Source organism: Stigmatopora nigra, chromosome 18 (genome assembly GCF_051989575.1).
Source record: "Stigmatopora nigra isolate UIUO_SnigA chromosome 18, RoL_Snig_1.1, whole genome shotgun sequence".
NCBI lineage: Eukaryota > Metazoa > Chordata > Actinopteri > Syngnathiformes > Syngnathidae > Stigmatopora > Stigmatopora nigra.
In genome coordinates this window covers 9,786,293-9,811,833 of record NC_135525.1, presented here as the reverse complement: position 1 = coordinate 9,811,833, position 25,541 = coordinate 9,786,293, and the positions used below count along the sequence as shown (strand labels likewise).

Genomic DNA, 25,541 nt, shown 5'->3' with positions numbered 1-25,541 from the left:
AGACATTTTAGACATAAATAAGTCAGTTATTAAATAAATACATTAATAAATATATCCTCCTATATTTTGGCAATGACAAGGACCTTCTTTAAAGGTGGTCTTGTGCCTGTCCACATGCTGGCAAGCCCTGTTGGCCCACCACATCATCGTCTCAATCCAAGCATCCACAGTCGCCTTGGGGGGCAAATGCCAACTGGTGTTGACCCGCTGTCACTCAGCACACCCAGACAGCTGCTGGCTAGAGTTACACCGAATTACTCCGGTTGTTGCCAGGGAACTCGCTCCACCTCGTTCCCGCTGTTCCTCCGTCCGTCTTTATAATTCATTGGATGTACATGCATCCAATGCGCCCTGCGCTTGATTGTATTTAAAATTTAAACTGGTACGGCAACGCTACAGCGGTTAACATAATCGCCGCATAACATTGCGCCCCCGCGGACCTCACCTTTAGCCATCTGCTCCATCTCGCCGGCCCCCTCCCCCTCCAGCGCTCTAGTTCATCCACACATGTTTTCGGTCCAGGCTTCCATTTGCCGGGGCAGTGATAGGTGGGTTGTTATTCCGGAGATCTGGCGGCGTGGAGAGGAGTTATCTCGGGGGGGCCCTCGGAGAAGGGATTCGGACCAAGTCGGGGGGTTTCTAGATTGATGGAAAGCAGACGAGAGCGTGCCGATGTTAAGTCCAGCCCAGATCTGTGCATACCTACAGTAGAACCATTTGCATACTCTTAACTTGTGTTCCCCTGTTTTAAAGACAGGTTCTTACCCTTGACCGGACGTTTGGTCGCCGGTGTTTTGGGTCCTTTTGGTCCCCAGTCAAATGGTGACAGAGAGTTTACTGTTGAAACCAGCTCTCAAAATTATATTCATGAGAGAGAGTTTAATATCTAAGAGAGAAGTTTACGATCTAAGTACTGTTTACTATCTAAGACCTGTTTAATATCTAAGTACTGTTTAATATCTAAGTACTGTTCACTATCTAAGTACTGTTTAATATCTAAGACCTGTTTAATATCTAAGTACTGTTGGAACCAGCTCTCAAAATTATATTCATGAGAGAGAGAGTTTAATATCCAAGTACTTTTTAATATCTAAGTACTGTTGAAACCAGCTCTCAAAATTATATTCATGAGAGAGTTTAATATCTAAATATCTACTGTTTTCAACAGTACTTAGATATTAAACAGTACTTGAATATTAAACAGTACTTAGATATGAAACAGTACTTAGATATTAAACAGTAGTTAGATATTAAACAGTACTTAGATATTAAACAGTACATAGATATTAAACTCTCATGAATTTAATTTTTAGAGCTGGTTTCAACAGTAAACTCTCTGTCACCATTTGACCGTCGACCAATCGTCCGACCACCGTTCTTACCATCGTCCCCCCCTCTTCAGGCCCAAGACAAACATCACCATTTCCTAGAGTTCAGAAGGGGACGACAGTAACGGGCTAGGAAAAACTCCTCACCCCCGTACGCCTTGCCCTTCGCCCTCTACTCGGACCCTCATCTATCATTCACGTATGTTTTTCCAGTGCTTGCACTGGAGGTGTGGCAAAGAGGCGGGGTCACTTGCACCCAATCTCAAGCGCTATCCATCAAAATTTGGGCCTCCGCAAGTCTTCCAAGCTAGCGCTTGAGCCTTTAAACCAGTCAAGCTGTCACAATCATTTGTGCTCCCGCTGCAATACCCGCAAAGTGCAACGCTGGCAAAACACACTGTCATCGTTTTAAAAACGTCAAACTTGGCGTGTCATTCGCCGCCCGCCAAAAAATTACACTGAACTCTCTCGGAATAATTTGACAGCGTGATGTATGTCCGTTCCCTCGGTATGTTAAGACAAAATAATACGTTGTTAATCGATAGCCAGTCTTTCGTTAGATTAAAATGTGCAGGCTGGTCTTTTTTTTTTTTGTATTTAACGGGAAAGTCGTTGAGTTCTATTGTTGTCTACGTTGCTACTTTCAGACTGCAAGATAAACACGAAAGGGCTTAGGTGGCGGACGGCGACGAGTTGGGGGTGGGTAAGAGAGGGGCTCATGGGTAATCCTGCTAACTCGCCCTTACGGAAATATTTGTTGCACCAACATAGCTTGCTTAGAATCTTTTTAGAGACTGATAGAAACTTTTTAAAGCCCACTTTTGGGCCGCCATTGACGGTAAACTCGTACTTTTTTTTAAATAGAAGTGATTTATATCAAAAAAGCAGAGCGGGAGACACACAAAATTGATCAAAAGAAGAGACATTGTCTTTATCTTTTGAGTTTAGTGGCAAAAATGAAAGAACAAGAAATGCTGGAGTTCCTCCATTGTTGTTTGCTTACTGCACGGCATTCCTTTTGTCTGCCTGAATTCATAGACTGAGTTATTCTTTTGTGTCTGGATGATAAATGTTTTACAATTCAGTAGCTGACATAGCCAACACAGTCTCTGAAAGGAAAGACAAATAAAGATGGAAAAACCTTTGTGCAACAAGACCATATTAGATTTATTTAAAAAAAAAAAACAGGCAGATGGGTGTAGTCATTCAAAAAAGTTCCAAAATAAAACCAAATTAATTAAACTTTATGATTCACTGGAATTAACTTTACTTACCAGGTAACCTTTGACCTTGACAGACATTTAAAGTAGGAGAGATGGCAGTTAATGCTAGTTGTTTTAATTTAAATCAGGCTAAAATTATGACAGTGCGAAAAAGATGTCAATTCTGGATTGGATCCGGATCCAAATTGGCAATTTCCCGCTACTACCAAAAGCCGACTTTCACTAGCTCTTCAAACCCCTTCACATGTGTGTTTTCACTTATTTCCCCCCCACTTTTAACCCAGCAGTAAGTGTTCACACTTGTGTTTAAACTCCAACACACCCCCAGCGCTCCCTTCCAGCCACAAGTGTGCGAACACAGTCAAACTCCCATCACCCCTCCATACTTTTTCAGAAAAGCTGTTATGACCGTTTGTGAGAGAATGGCAGGATTTCCCAAGCAGTGAGGAAACGCTCCCATTTCCCCTTCGGTAATTAAAGAGCGCTGACAAAGCAGGCCGCCGTTTCCACTCTGGACTTCATGTGAATATTTATAACACGTTCAACCAATGACTAACGACCTTCGTTGCCGTTCACTCACTTGTTGCCTTCATGCTAAAAATGTCTTCCCGTCTTTTGACTGGCAGCCTTTCATGGGATGCTTTCCTCGCCCTTGAGGCTCTTTCATTGGCCGTCCCACTTCATTATTTTGAAGTGACTTTCAAGCACGGGGGTCTGGCTAGCATCTATTCCGCAAATGCCAGACAAATGGCGCTCTTTCTGTCCACGTCTTTGTCCGCTTAACCTAATACAAGACACGGTAAACACGGTAGTAGACAACCCCCATCAAAGACCCTTCAAGTTTCTAGTCCAGACTCCCTCTAGCCAAGCATTAATCTAGTTAGCCGCCCCCTAATGACAGTGAAATGTTATTAATATAGCGGGCAACCCAGTGGGGATGATGGGTAATCAAATTTCCGCAGTCTAACCCAAAGCTGAACCTCCAGAACCATCCGATTCTGAGCAAGACTGCTTTGTCATGACTTTGTCGGCCCCCTTTTGAAGTGTTTTGACACTCGCCAGACCCGTGTCAGATTTGCGGTCCTCGCCACTTCATCATCGGGATTTCTGTTGCGCCCGTTTACGCGGAGTTATGCCGTAATTGTTTTAGGAGGATGTGGCTGAGTGCAAGCGGCGGACCCCCAACACCGCACCCCACCACCATGGCCGCCTCTTAAGTGTGCTGGTGGCTAGTCGACTGAATCTTAAGTTCGCCATTAAAAAGCGCTCGCACATGAAGATAATTAAATAATCGATTTGAGAGAAGCACATTCCATTAAGGTGTGATGCGAAGGGGGCGATTTGTTTACTTACTTGTCCTGCAGGGGGGGGGATTCCGCTGGCTTGGATTCAAAAGCGGGTCACGGGAATGTTTTGACATGTTTTTCAACAATTGATCCAGCTCAACTGCGACCACGTAAAAACCAACAATTGCCGACTGTAAAAAAGACTTGCTTGAAGTATTTATGTATGCAAATCGTAAATGAAGTAGACTTGTCTTGATGGAGAGAGTAACATTTAAAATAGTCATGCCTCGATCTGATACATGGTATTGGCGCCCCATTAGGATTATTTTTGGAGTATCAGATTTGGTCACATATTTTAAGATTTTGTCCAAAATTATGACCATCAATTGGTCTTGAAAATTGTAATATTTAATACATACACTTCTTGATAATTATGTTTGTGTATAGGTGCTCTGTTGCTTGGTACAGGCTTTTATGTGTCTGCAATTCTCGCATTTGATTGGCTTAAATAGTTACAAAATGTCCACTGACGACTTCCTGGAAATACCCTAATTTGTTTACATTCTTCTTCACTCTTTATTAGACAAATGACATGCATTACTTCAAGATTTCTGACTGACTGTCTTTTCGTAACTAATGAAAACACATATTAGTCACCTTCAGAGTACTTTGCTTTCAATAGAGTTATCCATCTGTATTATATTTCATCCTTTTGTCCGACTCCAACACAGATTGTGTAGTTTACGTTTCACCTCCTTGCCAAAGGACAATGGCGGGCTTTTATCGCCTCCTTGTCTCTTTACATCTCAACACTACTTTCCGGCTTTTTGCGCCTAGCAAACGTAGATATTATCATCTCATTTTCTCGTCTTCTCGCGCCAAACCTTCCAAACCGCCATGACTTCTTTCTTCTCCAGGCCGACACGCTTTTCCATCGTGTCGCAAAGACTTTTTGGTCTAACGTGAGTCACTTCCTCCACTCTTACGATTGTGTGGCGTGGACAATAATAGGCTTCGTTGACAGAGTTGCTGGGATGGCGTTGAATAATAACTGGTCTGGGCGAAGAGTTTCTCCATCCACAGGCCTGCCATTGTTTTGCTTCATGTCTCGGCCTGACGGGACTCCAGAAGCCAGCCATTGTGTTTAATTACAGTAGCCGGCCCCCCTCGTGCCCCCCTCAGCAGACCCATGTCCCAGATTTTCATGGATGCTCTCATTAAGACTTGCTATTCTATGTGTATACGCGAGACAGAAAGGAAGGGCGGGAGTGAGTCCAATGATAAGGAAAATCCCATAGCTTGCGTGGATGGAGATGTCATTTTGATGTGGAGGGGGGGGGGCGGGGCCTGTATGTTTTTCTGTATGTTTTTCATCATGGCAGCTTTTAGCGTGGATGAGATGCTCCCCCTCTGAGTCTAATAATGCCACAATGCTGTAATTAGTCGGCATCCAAAAGCGCGAATGGCCGCTCGCTAATGAGAGAATATGCCACGTTACGTAAGGCGTGCACTGTTGCGAATTGGATTTGTTTGACACGGGTGGAGCGGCGTCGCGGCGTGATGGCCGCTGGGGGGTTGGGGGGGGGGGGGGTTGGGGTCCGGATGATACCCACACAAATGCAATTAAGATGGACTCTTTATGTCTGTTGTTTTGCTGTTTTTTGCTTCCAAATATATCAAATTCCCTTTGAATTTAGATTTCTACCGTATGCATGCAGGTACTTCTATGTATATGTATATATGTGCTTATATATGTGTATGTATATGTATATATTTGCTTATATATATGTATATGTGTATGTATATGTATATATGTGCTTATATATATGCATGTGTATGTATATGTATATATGTGCTTATATATGTGTATGTATATGTATATATTTGCTTATATATATGTATATGTATATGTATATATGTGCTTATATATGCATGTGTATGTATATGTATATATGTGCTTATATGTATGTATATATATACACACGCATATATATTTCAGCAAAATGCTTATTTATTTATATATTTATTCATGTATTTATTTCTTAACTTAAGTACTACCTATCTATTTATGTCTAAAATGTCAATCCAATTGAACTCGAACTGCGTTTCTTCTGCCTCGCCTCTAAAAATTCTCATTTGTTTTTAATCTGGAATACAGCAGTCTTGGCACATTTTATACCTCAGTTCTATAAATGGCGTGTGCTAATTCTAGTGTGAGCACATTGACGTTTTGAAATATAGCTTTTTTTTAAGGAAATGTTAAAAATATGGATTAGGTGAATTTCTTGTCACATTAACTTCATTAACGGCTCTTTCCCAATACAAACAAACTCCCAGAACAAGCCTTGATTGGTCAAGAACTTACTTTCATATGAGGGTAAAGAAACCATTTCAAAGGTGCTGAACAGACGAGATTTTCTTCTTCTAAGAAAGCCTTAAACAGATCTGGGCATAAGGAGTGTTTATTTTGGTTGTGTCCAACATAATCTGCTCTGCGTGCACCATCTGCCGCGTGGACACGGAGGTCGGCCGACCCAGCGGAGACTCCATCTCGGATAATACGTACGACAAGCGGGAAGCTGGGCGCCAAAACGGGGCGGCCCCCGCGTGCATCCACGCGATGCGAGATGGTCACGCGAGCAGCTTTTTCTGCAGGCCCGCCACATTGTTAAATATAGATGGTCGCTTTGCGTAGGATCTGCCAGTTGCCACAGAGCTGCTTGTCCAACTCCCAAATCCTTCCTGCCTTGAGCTGATAATGCCGGCCAGGCCAGGCACATTCTGATATATATACAATGGACCGCAATGAATATTCGGTGGAGGAATTCCATGTGTTTGTTCGTTTTGCGGGTTGGAATTCTGGGAGGTTTTTATTGTATATTTTACAGGCTGTTTACTCCACTTGATCATGTGATCTGAAATCAGGCCCAATTGAAATGAATGGTTTTATTGTTATTATACATTATACAAGTTTTCAATTTGGGTAAAAATATCAGAGTTTTAAAGTGTATTAATTCTAAAAAAGAATCACTATACTATGTATTTATTGCGACCAGCGAAATAATCTTCATAAATAATTAGGGCCTTAAAAAACAGACACACAATTAAGAGAGCTCAATTTAACATGTTTATTAATTCTTTCATTATGTGAAAGAATTTTGAGACATTTTGCCAAAAAAATATACAGTAATCCCTCGATTTTCGCTGTTACTGTAGACCAGACAAATGAAAAACCGCGAATAGGGTAAATTGTTTTTTCAAATATAGATAATATTTTTTTAATTTTAATTGTTTTACTTTAGTTTTGAGTTCTACTAGCAAGCAGAGTTTCACCGTATATATTCAGTTCTATAAACTTACAAAAACAATTTAATAAAAAAAATAGATTACTGTATACAGTACATATTATACTATACATTTACACAAGTGAAGCATTTTTCACCCTACCAAAACATTATCTAAACCTGATTTAAACCAACAGCAACATACCAGTCATGCTCTATTGCTTAATATTGCTGTCATGCAAACCTGTCCTTTGACCCTCTGAAAAGGTCCTGTTATAAAAAGGGGGGTATTGTTAAAAAACCCCAAACACAAAGAGTCGTGACGTGTCGCCCTGTAATCATATTGTCACGTCAATGAAAATAGACGACAACATGGCCTAGTTCCTTATAAAACAGGGATTATGTGTGGTGAATACGCATTTTTTTTAATATTTAACATCCGTGTTCTGCACGCATGCACCCTTGCAAGATATTAAGGCCAAAGTCCAGTACATAAAAACATGATGACAACAGGGAAATCTATCTCTTTGGCTATAAAGCCTCATTTCCCAGCTTCTTTTTTGGGCCAATACGCTTACTTTACATAAGAATAATGTCAGTAGTGAACAAAAAAGTAGAAAAAGAGATCAATGATGTACCTTCTACTGCATCGAATGGAAGTTTGTTTCCGTCACAGGACCGAACAAAGATACCTGATTTCCCGATGAATAACCCTAGTTGAGAATCAGCCTTCTATTCAAGCTCCTTTGAGTTTCTTTTGCTGATGGCGGAGCCGCAATTAGCCTTGCTTGCAGTTTTTCTCTTCATCCCTAACGTCGAGGAATGAGTTGCTAAGCATCCCCTGCTTAAAGGCTTGATTATATAAGGATAAATAAAAGAGCAACCGCGGGCCATGTATCAGAGGGAAGCACTTTCTTTGAACCCTGCCAGCGACGCACTTGCTAGCATCAAGACATCACTTTTAGCTCCGAGGGGGAATGAAAAAACTGCAAAGGCTGGGCTCTCCATTTCTTTGAAGATGTACGCGCATCTAATTGTACTGTGGAGTGGTGTATGTGCGTGTTGTAGGTGGGTCGCCGTTTGAATGGTGGCAGTTTATCGATGAGGAGGTGTATTTTGGCTAAAAGAGTTCAACTCACGTTTCTTTCTCTGTGTTCACAGCAATAGAGACGCAAAGTACCAGCTCGGAGGAGATTGTGCCAAGTCCGCCTTCGCCTCCCCCGCCACCTCGCGTCTACAAGCCCTGCTTTGTGTGCCAGGACAAGTCCTCAGGGTACCACTATGGTGTCAGCGCCTGTGAAGGCTGCAAGGTGAGAGGGGTTTTTTTGGGGGGGTTGTAGACTTTTCTCAGAATGGGATAAGTTTGTATTTGTCTTGCTACAAATCAAGTCTTTGGAAAAGGCTCTTTGAGTGGTTGCAGTTCGATTTTTTACTGACAATAAATAGGTTTGTTGGAAATTTCGGAACATATTTTAAATCTGACATAGATAGGATAGTTTAGATTAATGACTATACTCACCGGAAATTTCGGAAAATACTGTATTTTTACGACTATAAGGCGCACCCTCAATGAATGACTCATTTTATTTTGTCCATATATAAGGCGCACTGGATTTTATGACTTTTAAGTGTGCCTTATAGTCATGAAAATATGGTAGTTTAAATCTATACCCAGTTGGGGAATAGGCAATTACTTGAGTTTGATATTTTTAATAAGGGACAGCACATATTGATGAATATATCTATATTCATGTTAATGAACTTATATATGTAAATATGTAAGATTGTAGCCGAAGGCTAATTTCCATCTTTAGTCCCTTGTGTAGGTTGTAGAGATAAAACATGATACACTAACAAGTAGCACAGTTTTAGATAGTGTTATGATGGCAATTTTGTTGGTCTAACAGATGATTGGAGGTTCAGAGATGGGAGTTCATGTATGTTAATTGCTATTGAGTTTTAGGTATGTGGACAGAGAAGGTGCTTTAACTAATTTAGCACTTAAGGGAACTACACAGTCACCTCTAGAGCCAGCTCTTGTTAATGTGTTGGAATTTTTTGGTAGAAAATCTTGCAATGGATGAGGAACTTTGTTATGGAAGATTTTCTTAACTGCATATTTACCAGTATCGTCACAGATGTGTTTTTTTAAATATATGACAGTGGTGGTGCGGTTTTAGCTTTGTCTTTTGGTCCTCCGCGAAATCCGACCTTCATTTTTTTACGTTCCATTTCAAGATTCTCCAGCACTGACTGTTTTCCTAACTTGGTGCAGTTCATAAAAACATAGACACGAGTAAAGCAGATCCGTGGCCTCGGATGTAATGTATATACCAGCTAAATCGGGTTCCAAACAAACGTTGCCCAAGTCTATAAAGCCACAGGATAAAAAGACACCATAAAAATAAAGCTAGTTTCAATAGCGTCTAGACTTTCACCAAAAAATGACACAAAGATGGCGCAGTTTGCATGACGGGAGATGGCAAGAAAATCAGATAGTGGGAATACATACTTGAACCCAGTGACGCCATTACCATGTATGACTTAGTCCCATTACCATGTATGACTTTGTCAAATGAGCAGTATACTTGTGGTTTTCTAATGAAAACAAAAAGAAATATTTGGAACATTTGGCGCTCACAGCGGCATGACGCTCCCTGGCAATTGTTTGATAAAAAATATGGCAGTGCTAGGCTCTAGATTTGAGTAATTAGTCGTTCCCCCGTCTGTGATCAAAGTGTTTTTCGCCCCGGAATTGGTCTCAGAACTGATGCAGTAATTATTTTAGGGGGGGAGGCGGAGGAAATACAACGGGGATTCTAAGAGGCGGGGTTTATTTAGATTTTTCTTGATGTGCCCTACAGATAGTGTTGACATTGAGTTGAAAGAAAAACTTAATTAGCTTTTACTGTCAACAGAAAATGTTGAAGTCTCGCACCTTCTTTGAGTCGGGTAAAAATAGATTTGTGTTAAAGGCACGTCATGACGGCTGTCCGGACGATTTGCTGGAGATGGCGTTTGTACGCCTGTAAAGGTCAAGCGTCTCGGGCCAGAGCGCAAATCGTTTCAGTGCTGATATGACATCCGTGCAATTTGTCACAACATGAATCATCCTTTAAAAAGTATTTTTCCAATATTGAGCCAATGTGTGCATTCTGTTAGACGTACGTATGCACCACCTGACTTTTTGCACGGTAACGTGCCCGTAACATAATATAAATAAATTGAAATGAACTGGGAACATGAATAAACAAATTTAAATGAAAATTACAATGCAGACACTCAAAAATAAGTTTAATCTAACCTTACACTAAATTTGATACAAATTTTATTTAGTATTTCTTCTCCCAGGTTGGCTCTATTAGCCCTGCCTTCACCCTGACTTCAAACGGATCAAATTAAAATAAAGAATATAGATGGATATATTAAATTTCCTGATTTTCGCCTTTTTAAATCATTAATTGAATTTTTAATCAATTTTTTCAGTGTTCTTAGTTCAAAAATCATTTTGTAAAATCTAAAAATATATTTAAAATAATCTAAAATAAACATTGTCTTAGATCTATAAAAAATAGAATATTCAGGCCTTTTAATCCAGTTCATTTAATCCATTCATTAAAAGAAAAATCTAAATATTTTATCTAAAACGGTCCAAAATGACATCCTTGCTATATATCAAAATTTATCTCGTATCAAGCTACACATTTCCCCTTAAATCCTACCCTTATCTCAAATTCCTCTTATATCCCCTATCTGAGAGCGTAAATTTTCCCCCAAACTTTATTTTCTTGCACTCTGCGCATCCGCAGTGCTAATTTGAAAAATTCAAAATGCCTCCTTCTGTATCTCTGACTACAGAGGAGATGACTTGGCAAAGCATATTCAATAATTCAGCGCTACGTGCCAACGTATAGAGTTGTCTCATTTGAGACCGGGGTAAGTTGGGGGTGAGCCGCCTCCACGTTGCTGCCGCATGCCAAACTACAAAGGCATTTCCTGGGGGCTGCAACGAACACGGGAGATGGATGCTGTTGGAGGATGAGGAGGGGGGGCGCTATTCCAGTTCGGGGATGGGGGGTTTTCGAGCCGAGCCGTCTTACTTGGAGACAGCTGGCTCGTTTGTTGTTTAACTCCCACTGCCACCGCCATTGCACTTCTCTTCCCCTTTAGATATTAAGACTTGAACATTAAATATGCATGCGTACACCCTCATATTTATGGTTTTGTCTCCAGGGGAGAGCGGCACGAGGCAAGAAAACTGCCGTCTTTGTGGCCGCTGGCGTGGCAACGTATCGTACACGTGTGTGCTTCCGTAAGCAATTGGCATGATGAATTGATTTATTAGTTAGTTTTGGAAGTAAGGCTTGTGGAGTAGGCGGTTTTTATTTTGTGTAAAAGGAAAGAGGGGAGGGAGGGCTTAGTTCAGGATATTCTACCAGCAGGGGGCCCGATACAAACCCGGGGAAGGTCATAGAAGTCAAATGATTTGCGGATTTGGAGGATGTGAGCTGGGGTTTGAATGTTTGTTTTGCTTTGATTTGCGAGGAAAAATTGGAGGGTAAGACTAAGTGTTATAGTGTGGAAGAGATGAAATGAATTTCAGATTGAATTTAAAGGACAGGTTTAAATTTGGGACAATTTAAGAGAGATTTTGTCTTTTTAGCTTAAGTGTAATAATGTGAGATCCGTGTTGTGGCTATTAGTACAACTAAATTTAATCAAACTTTGGATATCGAGCTGGTTTTTAGTGTCAACAAAAGTCTTTGGGTTTTGCTGCCTGTTTGTTTTTGCACTCTTAATGCATTAAAAAGCACAATTTTTCTTAAAAGTGCTTCTATCAAACAAGGCGTTTTTAATCCTAGTGTTATTTTCAAAATTTTCCCTCCCTGTCTACTTGTGTCTAAACAACACAGCCCTTGTTAATTTGCTCCCAATATAATTCAATTAGATTGTCTTGCTTGTTTTCTGCCTTTCTCAATTTTAGGAATCATAAATCAAATCAATGCTTTCGATGTCTTGCCTTTTTATTCTGCAGCCAAAGCTTCTTTTTTTGCCAGACGACTTCCCTTCTCTTGCCTTCCAATCGCCGCCTTCCATTTTTAGCATAAACCTCAAGTGTGACTTTTCCCCGTTTGACACCCGAGTGCGTAAAAAGAGCAAAACGCAGTAGGTGGCGGAGAAGCCCTGTTAATCTGGCAACAATGTGAAAGTCACGTAAGAGGAGGATTCCTCGGCTTCCCCGACACCCGGCCGACCGCCATTGCGCTTCTTTCCTTCCCCCGCGTGGGTAGACGAGCGCGGGAAGCGAAACTCCGCCCGCTCATCTCCTCTAAAGCCGCCGGGCGACCGACAGGTCCGCCGAGGGCTCTTGTCGCCGGGCGGATTAGGCGGGGATACAAAAAGAGGCTTATAGGCCGTAGGAAGCAATGGCTCCTAAAAGAAAAGGAGGGCGAGGGGGCGGGAACGATTAACCGGGGTGGGCGGAGCCTGTTGTCAGAGGGCACCTGAGTCGAGGGAGGGACGAGGTCAATCCCTCGGTCACCATGGGGGTCAGGGTCGGGGCAGCGTTGGATCAAATCCAACGCCACCCACGTGGAGATTCGCTTCTGGACGTATTGTCCAATGGCGAGTGACCTCATCGGTAGGATTGACCTGTTTTTTATCCATTTTTTTGTACGTTTTTCGAAGCAAAGCAGATGGAAGGCTTCCGATAAAGAGGAATAAAGGTGGGTTAGGTGACCCAAGGAAGATTGAAACGATTCCTTGGAAGAATGTTGTTGTTTGTAATCGGCTTTGTGAGATGATGTGTATTTTTTATATGTATATTTTTTATTAGAAAGCATGGGCGGGGTCATGCGTTTGACACCTGGGCCTTCCGTGGAGGATTTAGCCGACTTAATCCACCTCTTTAATACGAGCGCCATTATCTCGTATAGAAACAATCACTTTGATCAAAAAGCTTTATAAAACGTGTTTGGTTAAAAGGATGGAAATTTTAATGTTTTGGTTAAGCCAGGTTTTGTCATGTCTTTAATATCTTAAATTGTCCTTCCCCACAAAAATGATCACAAAAAAAAGTGTTTTTTTGTTAAAGAAAACAAAAGCTGTATTGAATAGGCCATTTGTCATTTATAAACGTATTAAGTCATGAAAATAGAATAAATATAAGGTTTTTTTTTTCAATAGACTACTAGTTAGCTACTATTTGCCTGGTTTTGTCTATAAAAACTGCGTCCTTTGCGTGTGTAAAACAGAAATAGCACTGGTTACTGACACAGCGCCTAAAAATACCATGCGCCGTATAGTCTTGAAAATACAGTAGTTTCTCTTTCCATAGGATGCAGATTGTCTTTAATTATTATATGTCTACATATATTGTTCAACCACTTTTGTTCAAACAACCACTATAAAATATTAATAATAGTATCGCATTTAATGTCCACATCATTTACAAATGCATTATTCTAATAATAATAATCAGTTCTGTAGTAAACTAGCTTTCTCATTTCTTAATAAGATCCCATAATTGCTATTGCTTGGCCTAGTATTGAAAAATCCAATTGGTCGCCTAGCTAAAACCCAAAGAATAGATAGTTTGAAATAAATATTTAATGACGCCATTGCTTTCCCTGATTGCTCACCACTTGAATCGTTCTGCCGAGATCCGACAAACGTCCATCGGTTAAAAGCAATTTAAGGGTTTAGGGCCAACCAGCAGCCATCTGTCGGCAAGCCACGTTAGTAATCCCGATATGTGATGAGGACAGGCAGGAGTATGCGGGTATGTTGGTCTCTCTGGGAACTGAATTTGGCTTCCCCCCTCTTTCCCAAAATCAAAAAAAATAAATACAACGAATGTCCCACTGCGGCCGATCAATAGCAACATTGAGCTGTTTTGCATGGGTAGTGAGGCTCACTCAGTTGGAGTTGACATGCGTTAACCTCTTTTTTATCTTTTTGACACGGCAATAATGCAAGCGCTGAGGTGAACATTGATTTTATTGGGGCTTGTTTTGCCGCATGCGTGACTTATAACCCACTGGGTGCATTTGACATACAAAAAATGACAACATCCATTTCCACTTAAAGTAAATAGATGCGATCCTAATATTTATATTATGTTCCTGGAATAAAAATACAGTAAATAGGAATTTCTATTTCACTTACAGATGTTTTATTTTCATTTAAAAAGCTTGTTTATCCCTTTTTAAAATAACAAAAACCATGACAACCCAGATTTTAGCATCCAAGTCTAGAAGTGAAAGTTTCTGAGGTAAAATATATTCATGACAATTTTTTTTAAACTCCATTTTTCATTTTTTGACATATTCTATTCCTTCTTTCTATGTGGGTATGATAACGATTACCCAATCGTCATTTTTCAGCCTCTTCTTGCTGTCAATTATCTGCTATCATCCCAATGCTGTCTGGCATGTTTTGACACAATGTGCTTCTACACTCAAAGTGCAGCCAACTGGTTTCTCTGTATATAGTTTCAAAAGTCCAAATTGAAGTATTTTTAAGCTGTAATAAAAATGCAGGACTTGGCAGGCAATGTAATATACATTTTTACTCTTCATTTTAATTTGATGTTAAAACAGAAAGTCGGCTCTCATTATTTACTTTCCCGGGCCACACAAAATGACGCCATGGGCCAGATTTGGCCCCCTGGCCGCCACTTTGACAAATGTGGTCTTGCAGAACAACGAACTTCGCTAATCGGATCACAGCGAACATGTTTACGTTTCATTAGCTGTTCAGATCTTCAATTCTCACAGTTTTTCCCATAAAGTTCATTGTCAGCATCCACGCCGGGAATTAAACCTTTTAGATGACATTTTGGCAGTGACTGCCTTTTTTTAAAGAGCAGCTTTGCTTGGCCTATTTACTGGAATATTTATAAAACATCTTCAGGGACTCTTTTTGTCGCAGCCCGATCTTAAAGGGAAAAAACAATAGCGAGATGTGAAGGAATTGTCATCAGATGACCTTAATTCTTAATCATTTCTCAATTTTTTTCTTCGCTCCACCAGGGCTTCTTCCGGAGAAGCATCCAGAAAAACATGGTGTACACTTGTCACCGTGAGAAAAACTGCATCATCAACAAAGTCACCCGAAATCGCTGCCAGTACTGTCGGCTTCAGAAGTGCCTGGAAGTCGGAATGTCCAAGGAATGTAAGTGTCCTAATGTGCATCTTGACTACCCACAATGCCTTGCTGTCACGTCTGTTTTGAAATCTTATATAGGAATGATTGATCATGTTTCACTGGCATTGACGTACATAATGTAATATAAGTTGCACTTGAAAGTCTTTAAATGTTCTCCAAAATATAGACAGTGCGCCTTATAGTCCAGTGCGCCTTATATATGGGAAAAAAATAAATTTGTCATTCATTGAGGGTGCGAAAAAACTTAAATATTATATCTAAAATGGTCCAGCCCTCATGAAATGGAGTTAACGTTAAACCCAAGTCTGCATTACGTGGACCAAGACTGACACATTCTCATTCGCAAATGGTCGGTTCGCTTGCTATTTTTCGTCTTCCCGGCGCTATTTAGCTCATCTTCCTGCCGCCACGGGTGCAAGGGCACTCCCCGTGCCACTGCTCCGTGGCTTACAGTAAAAGATGTTATCCTCTGAGCTACTTACCTTTGAATGGGGCCATTAATCACGGTTAGAGGGATCTCGGCCGCCGGCGCCGAGGCGCCGCATTTCAAGCGGAATAGCAGAGCCACCTAGTGGTGGAGAAGTCTCATTTCTGTTCCAGAGGATGGCTGAAAAGAACTTTTGATGGGGACGAGATTGCCGACTAGATTTCAAGCTCCACTTAGTTGACCTTTTGTCTTTTTTTCGCGGTCATCTAAGCACGGTGACTTTGGACCGCGAGTTTAGGACGGAGGAGAAAGGAGAGGGACGCCATCTGGGCTCAGCGGGGTGTCGGTGGCTCGTTCCCTCGGCCCGTCACGCACACGTAGGCGCGTGAACGCAATTTTCGCATGGAAAAAAAAGGGCACATGAATAAAGATCTACTTTTGAATGGCTGACAATGGCACATAAGGTGAGGCTCCAGCCAAGGGACGTCCGGGTGACCTTGCGTCCTCCGGCAGACGGCGGCGAAGTTACGGCCAGGTGGCAGTGCCAAAGAGGACATTGTCAGGGACGGGATTGGAAAAGGGGGATGTGGAAGTATCTTTGCCTTATCTTTCCATCGGCGGCGCCTGCCGGATTTGTTCAGTCAATCTTGGGCCAGAGTGGCTGCAATTAGCGCAAATGCTTCTTGGATTGGATAACTTTATTTATACCGTATTCATATATGTATAAGTATATCTGTATATGTATAAGTGCATGTGTGTATATTTTTATATGTAAATGTGTATCTGTATATGTGTATGTATATGCATATGTATATGTATATATGTGTGTATATGTATAGATATGTATATGTATATATATATATATATATATATATATATATATATATATATATATATATATATATATATATATATATATATATATATATATATATATATATATATATATATATATATATATATATATATATATATATATATATATATATATATATATATATATATATATATATATATATATATATATATATATATATATATATATATATATATATATATATATATATATATATATATATATATATATATATATATATATATATATATATATATATATATATATATATATATATATATATATATATAAATATGTGTGTGTGTGTGTGTGTGTATGTATAGATATGTATATGTATATGTGTATATATATGCATACACAAAGATGTACATGCATATGGTAGGTCTTAAGATATCATTTTAAAGTTCTACCTTTTGTGAGGCAAAGCTCGCGAGGGCGTCGGAGCAGCAGCAGCAGCTCCAGAGGATAAAGAGAGTGAAAGTTTCATCAGTGTCCGCCGAGGCTGTGCAATGCGCGCCATTGACATTTTTATCTTTTCATTGAATTTAATCTGTGTGATGGACGAGCTGCCAGCGCTTTAATTTTCCCTCTCTGGAATTATCCCCGTCTGCCTACCTCACACACACACACACACGTACACACACACACACAAGCACTAACAGGAATTGTCTATTAACTGAAAGCTCAGGCAGGAATTCATGTCTGCAACAAATGATTGAATGATGGCTCATGTGTGCGTAACCACATTGTCTGCACCAGCTCATGGTCTAGCATATATTATATTATTTCTATATTTCTATTGACATTATGGAAACAAGTGCAGAAAAACCAAAATAGTTGAATCTACCACATCAACTTCAATGGCTGTATCATCCATTTATTATACTTAGTACTTATATTGTCAACATCATTTATTTTCTATTTTTTAAATTTTGCTTCATTGAAATCACTAATATGATTATAATGCAATAGCTTTATTCCCAATTGTGTGGAAAAAAAGACTTACATCTCTATACTATATATAGTACTATTGTAAAGTAGTATCATACAATTGTAAAATCTAAAGATATTAAAAAAGCTAAAATAAACATTGTTAGGGATCTATAAAAAACTGAGTATTCAGGGCCTTTAATCCAGTTCATTTAATCCATTTATAAAAAGAAAAAAAATCCAAATATTATATCTAAAATGGTCTAAACTTTCGGTAGCAAAACACAATCCCTTCTGTGTAACCCAAGTCTGACACCCTAGCTATAGACTAAACTAAATACTATACATGGCTAATTCCATGACTTCGACACCCCCCAAAATACACACATAAACACTGCATAGAGCCAAACAATAAGAAACAAAAGCTCATATTTCTTTGATTTCCGCCCCCTTGCTCAAGTTATTGCATGTGGCAATTCAGCGTGACAGATTGCCAGTCATTCCTAATAGTTCTTTAATGACTTCATTAAATTGTGTTGTGCGGCTTATGACGGCGCTGCCAATTTGTCAACCCGCCGCCTAATGTCCGTCCCAAACTCGCTAAGGGATGCCCCACTTTAATTTGGGAATTAATTGGACATCTAGGCTGATGCGACACAGATCCGCAGTCGTCCACATCGCCAGAAACGAGATTTGACCTAAATCGTAGCGGCGCTCTTTTATGTAACTGTCCTTTTAAACTCAAGGCAAAATTAGAATGCCAAGCTTTTCTACTATCTTCTTCAAATTGACTAATAGGTTAGGCTGAGCTGAATATTTCAGTCTCCTGATTGGTAAAGCTGAGTTTGAACCTTTAGTATGGGTGTCAGATGAGTTTTTACATTAAAATATCGCCATTAAAAATTCAATGGGTGCCTGTGTATTAAATTGTAGAATTAGCTGATGCATGAATTTTGCAGCGGTCTGTCTTAATATGACGAATAGTCTTATGTTACCTTTACCAGAATTTTTTTGGAGTTTCCACAGTATCACATTTTGGCAACGTAAAGTATATGTGAAAACAACACTTATTTTCACATAATGTCATATTGGTTGAAAATTCAAGCTCTAAATTGTCACATTATTTCATATAACTGTTCATTAACTTTTGCCAACATAAGGTAAGTACAAAAATGTCAATTTTGAACTACTTTTGTTACCCTCATGTTCGATTCCCGTTGCTAAAACTTCAACCCGAACAACTATACACCATTAACATAGCTAACATCATTTTAAATAGGCAGGTTTGTATGCAAAAACAATGTCCCAACTCCCCAAAACTTTATCTACCCTCTTTTCCATCCACATTTCATAGTACATATACACATAGCCCACATAGTAGCAAAATATACAACCCACCACCGACTAACACAGCACATTATCAGCCATCCATCCGCCCTTTTGTGCTCCTTCTGGCGAGGATCGCCGTCTGCTCCCTGACGAATGAGTCTCGGCTCTAGAATCAGTGGCCCCGGGCCAGGCCCTTCTGTCACCCAAGCCGAGCCCCCCCATCAACCCGAATGTTCCGTCCCTTAATGGTCAAGGTTGGGATTAAAACCAGAAAATCGGATCTAAGGTCACGAAGAAGTTCAATTGTCGCTTCCTCCGGGGCTTGAAAAGATGAACCTGATAAAGATTAGCCTGGAAACGGGGGATGATTTAAAGCATAGTGAATTTTGTTTTAGGGGGAACATTATTCTTTTCTTATTGACGTCCGTTAAAGGGGTGTGTGTTGTTCAACACGAGGGTGAGGGGGGGTTTAACGCTGGAAGGCTTTCGCCACTGCACCCTTTGAAAACCATTAACGGTAGGATATTTGTCATATTATGTTATTAGATTAGCCAGCACCCCCGTAATGAAAGCTGTGGTAATTTTTCAGCCTTACGGATAACTCCATCCCCCATCGCTATTTATCAAGTGGCTTCCCATCTCAACAAAACCACCCACGCGCATTTCAAACTCACCTCCTTTTTTTAGACTGCTTGGAGGGGGAAACAGATCGAGAAGGGAGGGAGTCATGTAATGGGATTCCAATGCTAAACACTCATCTTTGTTTATTTATTTATTTTTTGTCATTTGCGGCATGAACAACTAGATTCCGCCAGTTTTGCCTCAAGGGAAACTCTTTTGGAGGCTTGTCTTCATAAGCGTATCTCTTTGATAAATATATTTTAGCATCAGATTTGGGTCTCTCTGGTTGTTTCTTGTGTTGTATTCTGTTTGGGGGTCTTCATAACATTGTAATACTATATGCATATTATGTGATGTTTATATGGATGAAAGTTAGCAGAATTGGATCATCAGTTGTTGCCAAGTATGTAAAGTGCGTGAACCATATAGGGTTACCTATGCTTAATATAAGATTAATTGGTAGCAGAAGGGGTTTTCTAACTTGGATATTTCAAAAGTAGAAGAATATTTTATGTGCTGTTTATACGGATGAAAGTTGACATCAGTTGTTTCCAAGTATCTAAAGTGCGTGAACCATACTGAATACGAGATTAATTGGTTGCAGAATTGGTTTCCTAACTTGTATTTTTCAAAAGTAGAAGTATATTTTGCATTGGATGAGCATAATTAATTCCTCTGTGTATATTACTCACCTTCAAAAATGTCTCTATGAAATATTTGTGCATATGTATGTATGCCAAAAAACTGAAAAACATAAGAAGATGATTTATGAAGCCATAATAATGAATAAGAAATTGTAAGTAGCAGCTGAGCTTACATAAGTACACATACATGTTAACACACAACTTAATTTAAAATTATGTTAAGCATTATCGAATAATTTGTATATAAGAGCATTAAAAAGCACTGTATTTTAATTCGTTTTTCATATTCTGTCTGTTTCCTTAACAGGAGCCAAAAAATATTAAAACCTAACCCACATTTTGTTTTTATTTGTCTCTAGCTGTAAGAAATGACCGAAACAAGAAAAAGAAGGACGAAAAGAAGCAAGAATGCACCGAGAGCTACGTCCTGAGTCCCGACACGGAACAGATGATTGACAGGGTTCGGAAGGCCCACAAGGAAACGTTCCCTTCCCTCTGCCAGCTGGGCAAATACACTACGGTCAGTTCACGTGACGTTTGGCGACATCGCCTCCCCTTCTCTCTCGATACGCCGCCGAACGGCAACCTTATGTCTCGCCCCCGAAAACAGAACAACAGCTCCGAGCGCCGCGTGTCCTTAGACGTGGACCTCTGGGACAAGTTCAGCGAGCTGTCCACCAAATGCATCATCAAGACGGTGGAGTTCGCCAAGCAGCTTCCCGGCTTCACCACGCTTACCATCGCCGACCAGATCACCCTGCTTAAAGCCGCCTGTCTGGACATCCTGGTGAGAACAACCGGAGAGACCGTTACGGGGACATGGGGACAACCTACATAGGATGAAAGGCTGCCGCCTGGATGACAGAGCGCACTTTTCAAATATTCATGATCCTCAATGTCAGGCTGTCCTACTTTGAGGCGGAGAGAGATGTGAGCTACATTCAAAGCTGGCTGTTTTGCTTTTACATCCACTTTTATTGGCGTGTCTCTGGAGTTTTCAAACTTTACGGCTCTGGGGACGCCTACAATGAGACGCACTTTTTCAAGGTCCTCTCATTATACTAACGCCAATTGTCGTGTTTTTAGGGATAGCGAAGAGGGAATGGAAATAAGTGGCAATCTTGGAAGGCTATTTTTTATTTGAACAGAAACAAAGGACAGTTTTAGGAAAATGGAGTACAACAGGCTAAATAGGCAACAGTTTTTCAGATAACTATACCCGAAAAAAACAATGTAACAGAAAAAAAAATATCATTTAAGTTGTAGTCCCAACAAAACTGAAAATAGTGCGACTTATAGTCCAGAGAATATGGTAGCAAAGTCAGATATGTAAAAAATTTAGACCATTTTAGATCACAATAGCAATATTTTTAAGTATTTTTGCAACTATCATTTCTCATTCTTATTTTCCACATAGATAATGCATCCATGTAGACAAAAAGTATAACTGGAAACATTATATTGTGGTAGTCATAACTTTTCGATTTTTCGTTTATATCCAATCCGCAATAACCTTAATATTCAAAGGGATTACTGTAGTGTAATGCTTGTACATTTTTGTCCTCAGATACTGCGGATCTGTACACGCTACACCCCGGAGCAAGACACCATGACCTTCTCGGACGGGCTCACGTTAAACAGGACGCAGATGCACAACGCCGGCTTCGGGCCACTCACGGATCTGGTCTTCGCCTTCGCCAACCAGCTGATCCCTCTGGAAATGGATGATGCTGAAACAGGGCTACTCAGCGCCATCTGTCTACTGTGTGGAGGTACGCCACGGTCACCAGGTTTGTCGATGGCCTCCTAGCGTCTTCCCAGACTTAATTTTCTTGCCGTTTGGACCCACAGATCGGCAGGATCTAGAACAAGCGGAGAAGGTAGATGTCCTTCAGGAACCTCTTCTGGAGGCACTCAAGATCTACGTAAGGAAGAGGAGACCTCACAAACCGCATATGTTCCCCAAGATGTTGATGAAGATTACCGATCTGAGGAGCATCAGCGCTAAAGGTCAGTGGACAACAGCAATAAAGCACCTAAAAATTTGTTATTTAGCTAGACTTCACTTTTTGTGACTAATTTAATGCAATTTCAATGTCTTTATTATGATGTAAAACTCATTGAAAATGAATTGGAAGTCTTTTATAGGTCGATAGAAACATACTCACTAATGCATGATATTTTACTATTCTGGGTAAGAAATGAATGTTTTTAAGTCATAATAATAATAATTATCATTTTCGTCTTACCTCACCCCAACTGGAAAAGATTGTGACCAGGGTGGTATGGGTCCCTGACAATTTCCCTAGCTCCAAGCTCAAAAAGTACTTCATGCTGCAATTCCAATTCACTTTTACTACAGTATCTGCCCTCAATGAAGTACACCATTCCCATTTTCAATATTTCAACGCCTCTTTAGCTTCCCCTAACCTCCACAACATCCAAACCTATCAATAAATTATCATTCACATCATATATCACTGTCAGCATTCTAACCTGGCACTCTCTATCTCTAACCTAATCATAAATATTTCAACTGTATTTGTTTTACCAATAGGCGCCGAGCGTGTCATCACCCTGAAAATGGAAATCCCGGGCTCCATGCCACCACTCATCCAGGAAATGCTGGAAAACTCGGAGGGTCTGGAGAGCGGCGCCGCTTCGGGGGGCCGTACTTGCGCCACCCCCACGGGTAGCTGTAGTCCCAGCCTCTCTCCAAGCTCCGCCCAAAGTAGTCCTGCCACGCAATCGCCGTAGTGACCCATTTTGAGGGCTTTTCTTCCCTAATTTCCACTCAAACCGGTCAGTCAGAGGAGGAGGATTCTTGACTCCTAAGGGAAGGAGTCCTCCCTCTTCTTCTTCTTTGGCTAGAGGACACCGCGCCGTAAACACTGCTGATGACTCCTCCCCCTTTCTCGTTACTCCTCCTTCTCCTCACTTCACTGCAGTTCCTCCACTTTTCGAAGGCTGTTGAAAAGTCAGGAAAATGCAGCGGAAAATGAGAATAGTCGAGATGGGAAGTGATAAAACCTCTCTGGGCAGAATTTGACAAACACCAGACACTTTTTGTTTTTCGTTATTGTCGTCGTTGCTGTTTATGATGCAGACTACAAGCTGGGGACTTGTCAAAAAGACCCTCCCTCCACTTACTCTTCCTCCTCTTCTTCCTCCTTCTCAGAGATTCTGGGTCGTTTCGCTTTTCCCAGCTTCGAAAAAAACAGATTTCGTACACAAAGATATATATAAATATAGAGAATTTTAAGGAACTATCATGATTGAATGAAAGTTCCAAACGAGGACGTGTTCTCTGAGATTAAAGATTGTTGTACTTCCTCACTGTTTTACCCATCATGGGGAGAAGAAAAGTTAGTTTGATCACATATGTGTACATTATTATAAGTAACAAAACAAAAAAAATGGAAAAGAGAATGACATTTCTTCCAATACACACACACACACATATACACACTAATGTGCACAGAAAACAAGTTGCAATGAAACGAGCATCTAGTCCTCCTCTTCCAGGTTCTTTTTTTATTTTATTGCCTCCGGGAACATGGAAAAAAAAAATGATTGTATGAACTTGGTTGTATGATATGGTCACAGGTCCTTTCAAGAAATCCAATTAATGAAGATTCATTATTAAGGTGTATTTTAAGTAGCCTTTTTTTGAGTTTGTGTATATATGCTGTATTAATTTCTTAAAAACTATGAAGAGTTTTAGGCTTCACATGATTTTTTTTTAAAGAATACCCTTTATGTGTTTTGTTCATGGGTTTGTGAGTCAAGAAAAAAAATTGAGCACACTTTACTGAAGGAAATTCTTTCATGTTATGTGTCCTACTAAAAAATACTGGACAGAAACCCTTAACCCCGCCCCCTTTCTTCCCTCATCACAGGCTGTCCATCATGTGGTGTTCACAAACGCCCCCTTGTGTGTGTGTGTGTGTGTTCATAACATCAATGACTACAGTAGCACTCCATTAATTTTGGGCCATGTAGCAGAATTTGGTGTTTAGGGTCTCTAGGATTCAGAAAATGAGAAAAAAAGATGGAGGCCACCAATTGTAGCTTGTCAGACTCAGGTTTGCAGCTTCAGAGAGTTCAAATGTGAAGAATGGTGTACTGTACACATTTTTTTAAATAGCAGAATAGGTCAGTAATGTGCAGTTTTGGGGTAGGGAACATTTTTTTTTTGCTTTTTGGTGGTACCTTGAGATATGAGAAAGTTTTGACTACAGGGAGCAGCGCAAATTGAGTTGTAGCATAAAGTCATGATGCAAAAACTTGTTCTTTTTTAATTACTATATGCTTTCATATAGCACATTCATTTCAATGCAATTCTGACTAAATTAGATCCAAAAACTTGTATCTCAAGGTACCACTTTTTCCATAAAATTGGTTCATGGCAAAAGTAAATTTTGCGAAAAAAAATGTGATCAAATGTACATTATTTAGTGACTTTAAATGAGTTTCTTCTTGGATTTAATTTTTTTTGGGACTTATACCACAGACCAGATCAAATTCTATAGGTTTATACGTTCTCTACCCAAAATATTGTGGATAGGAATAGTTTTGATCAAATTTTAGAGGTTTATAGGTTCTCTTCCTGAAATATTATGGATGGAAATAGATTACATGACAGTGGCTAGACATGATTTGTACACCTGGAGAATGACTTTTGAAACAACCCTGCACCCTGTGATCACTTTACGCCAAAACGCCTTCACTTCCATTGTCATTAGACCATCATTACTGTACACACACACTCACGCACACACGCCAACGTCTCAGGAAGGAATCATTTTGTATGCTTGGCCTGTCCTTTGTATATGTTCTGTACTGCACTCCCCCCCTAAATCACACATACACACACATTCTGCTACTGAGCCCCAATATTTTCCTTCAGTCACAAGCCCGCACACAAGAAAAAACTGAAAAACGACTTCTTTATCAGTCCAAGCTGCTTCCCTCGTCATGCGGGACTGTACGAAAGAGCGCACAATTTGACTCTCTCTCCACAGCTCATTTGGATAACACACATTTGAGAAGTATGGAATATGTTGCAATTTTTTTTTTTGTCAAGATTATCAAGCGACTTTGGGAAAAAAAGAAGAAAGAAAACAAAAAAAATCTTTAAAAAAATAATAATAAAACCAACATTTAATAATAAAACAATGTGCGTTTGGGTGTTGCATGGAAATATTGTAACTTTTGAGGGGTGTTTACCAAGTTTTATGCCATTGAAATATAGTACGCAATTAAATAGTTGGCCACTAGTATGCAGTAAAGATACCACATATTTGTAGTCATTTGATGGCCCCGCCCACTAGCTGTTGCCAAGGCGGTTCGACCAATTGGATTCATTCGCGGGGAATTTCAAACTTCAAATCTTCCTCCTCACATCCAAACAGTATCGTTCCGCCAGGAATATAAACAATATA

The 25,541-nt window shown here is 40.1% G+C and overlaps 1 protein-coding gene across 4 annotated transcripts in view; it reads left to right on the top strand.

Moving 5' to 3' along the window:
* The window catches only part of raraa (retinoic acid receptor, alpha a), a 119,742-nt gene extending 95,785 nt beyond the window's left edge, over positions 1 to 23,957 (top strand). For all 4 annotated transcript variants that reach the window (XM_077738773.1, XM_077738774.1, XM_077738775.1 and 1 more), the window contains 7 exons: positions 8,283 to 8,431; positions 15,155 to 15,296; positions 20,457 to 20,617; positions 20,708 to 20,884; positions 21,665 to 21,869; positions 21,949 to 22,107; positions 22,655 to 23,957. In XM_077738773.1, the coding sequence (XP_077594899.1) occupies positions 8,283 to 8,431; positions 15,155 to 15,296; positions 20,457 to 20,617; positions 20,708 to 20,884; positions 21,665 to 21,869; positions 21,949 to 22,107; positions 22,655 to 22,854 (1,193 nt within the window). In that variant the 3' untranslated portion in view covers positions 22,855 to 23,957. The remainder of the gene's footprint in view (positions 1 to 8,282; positions 8,432 to 15,154; positions 15,297 to 20,456; positions 20,618 to 20,707; positions 20,885 to 21,664; positions 21,870 to 21,948; positions 22,108 to 22,654) is intronic.
* Positions 23,958 to 25,541: the final 1,584 nt, after the last annotated feature.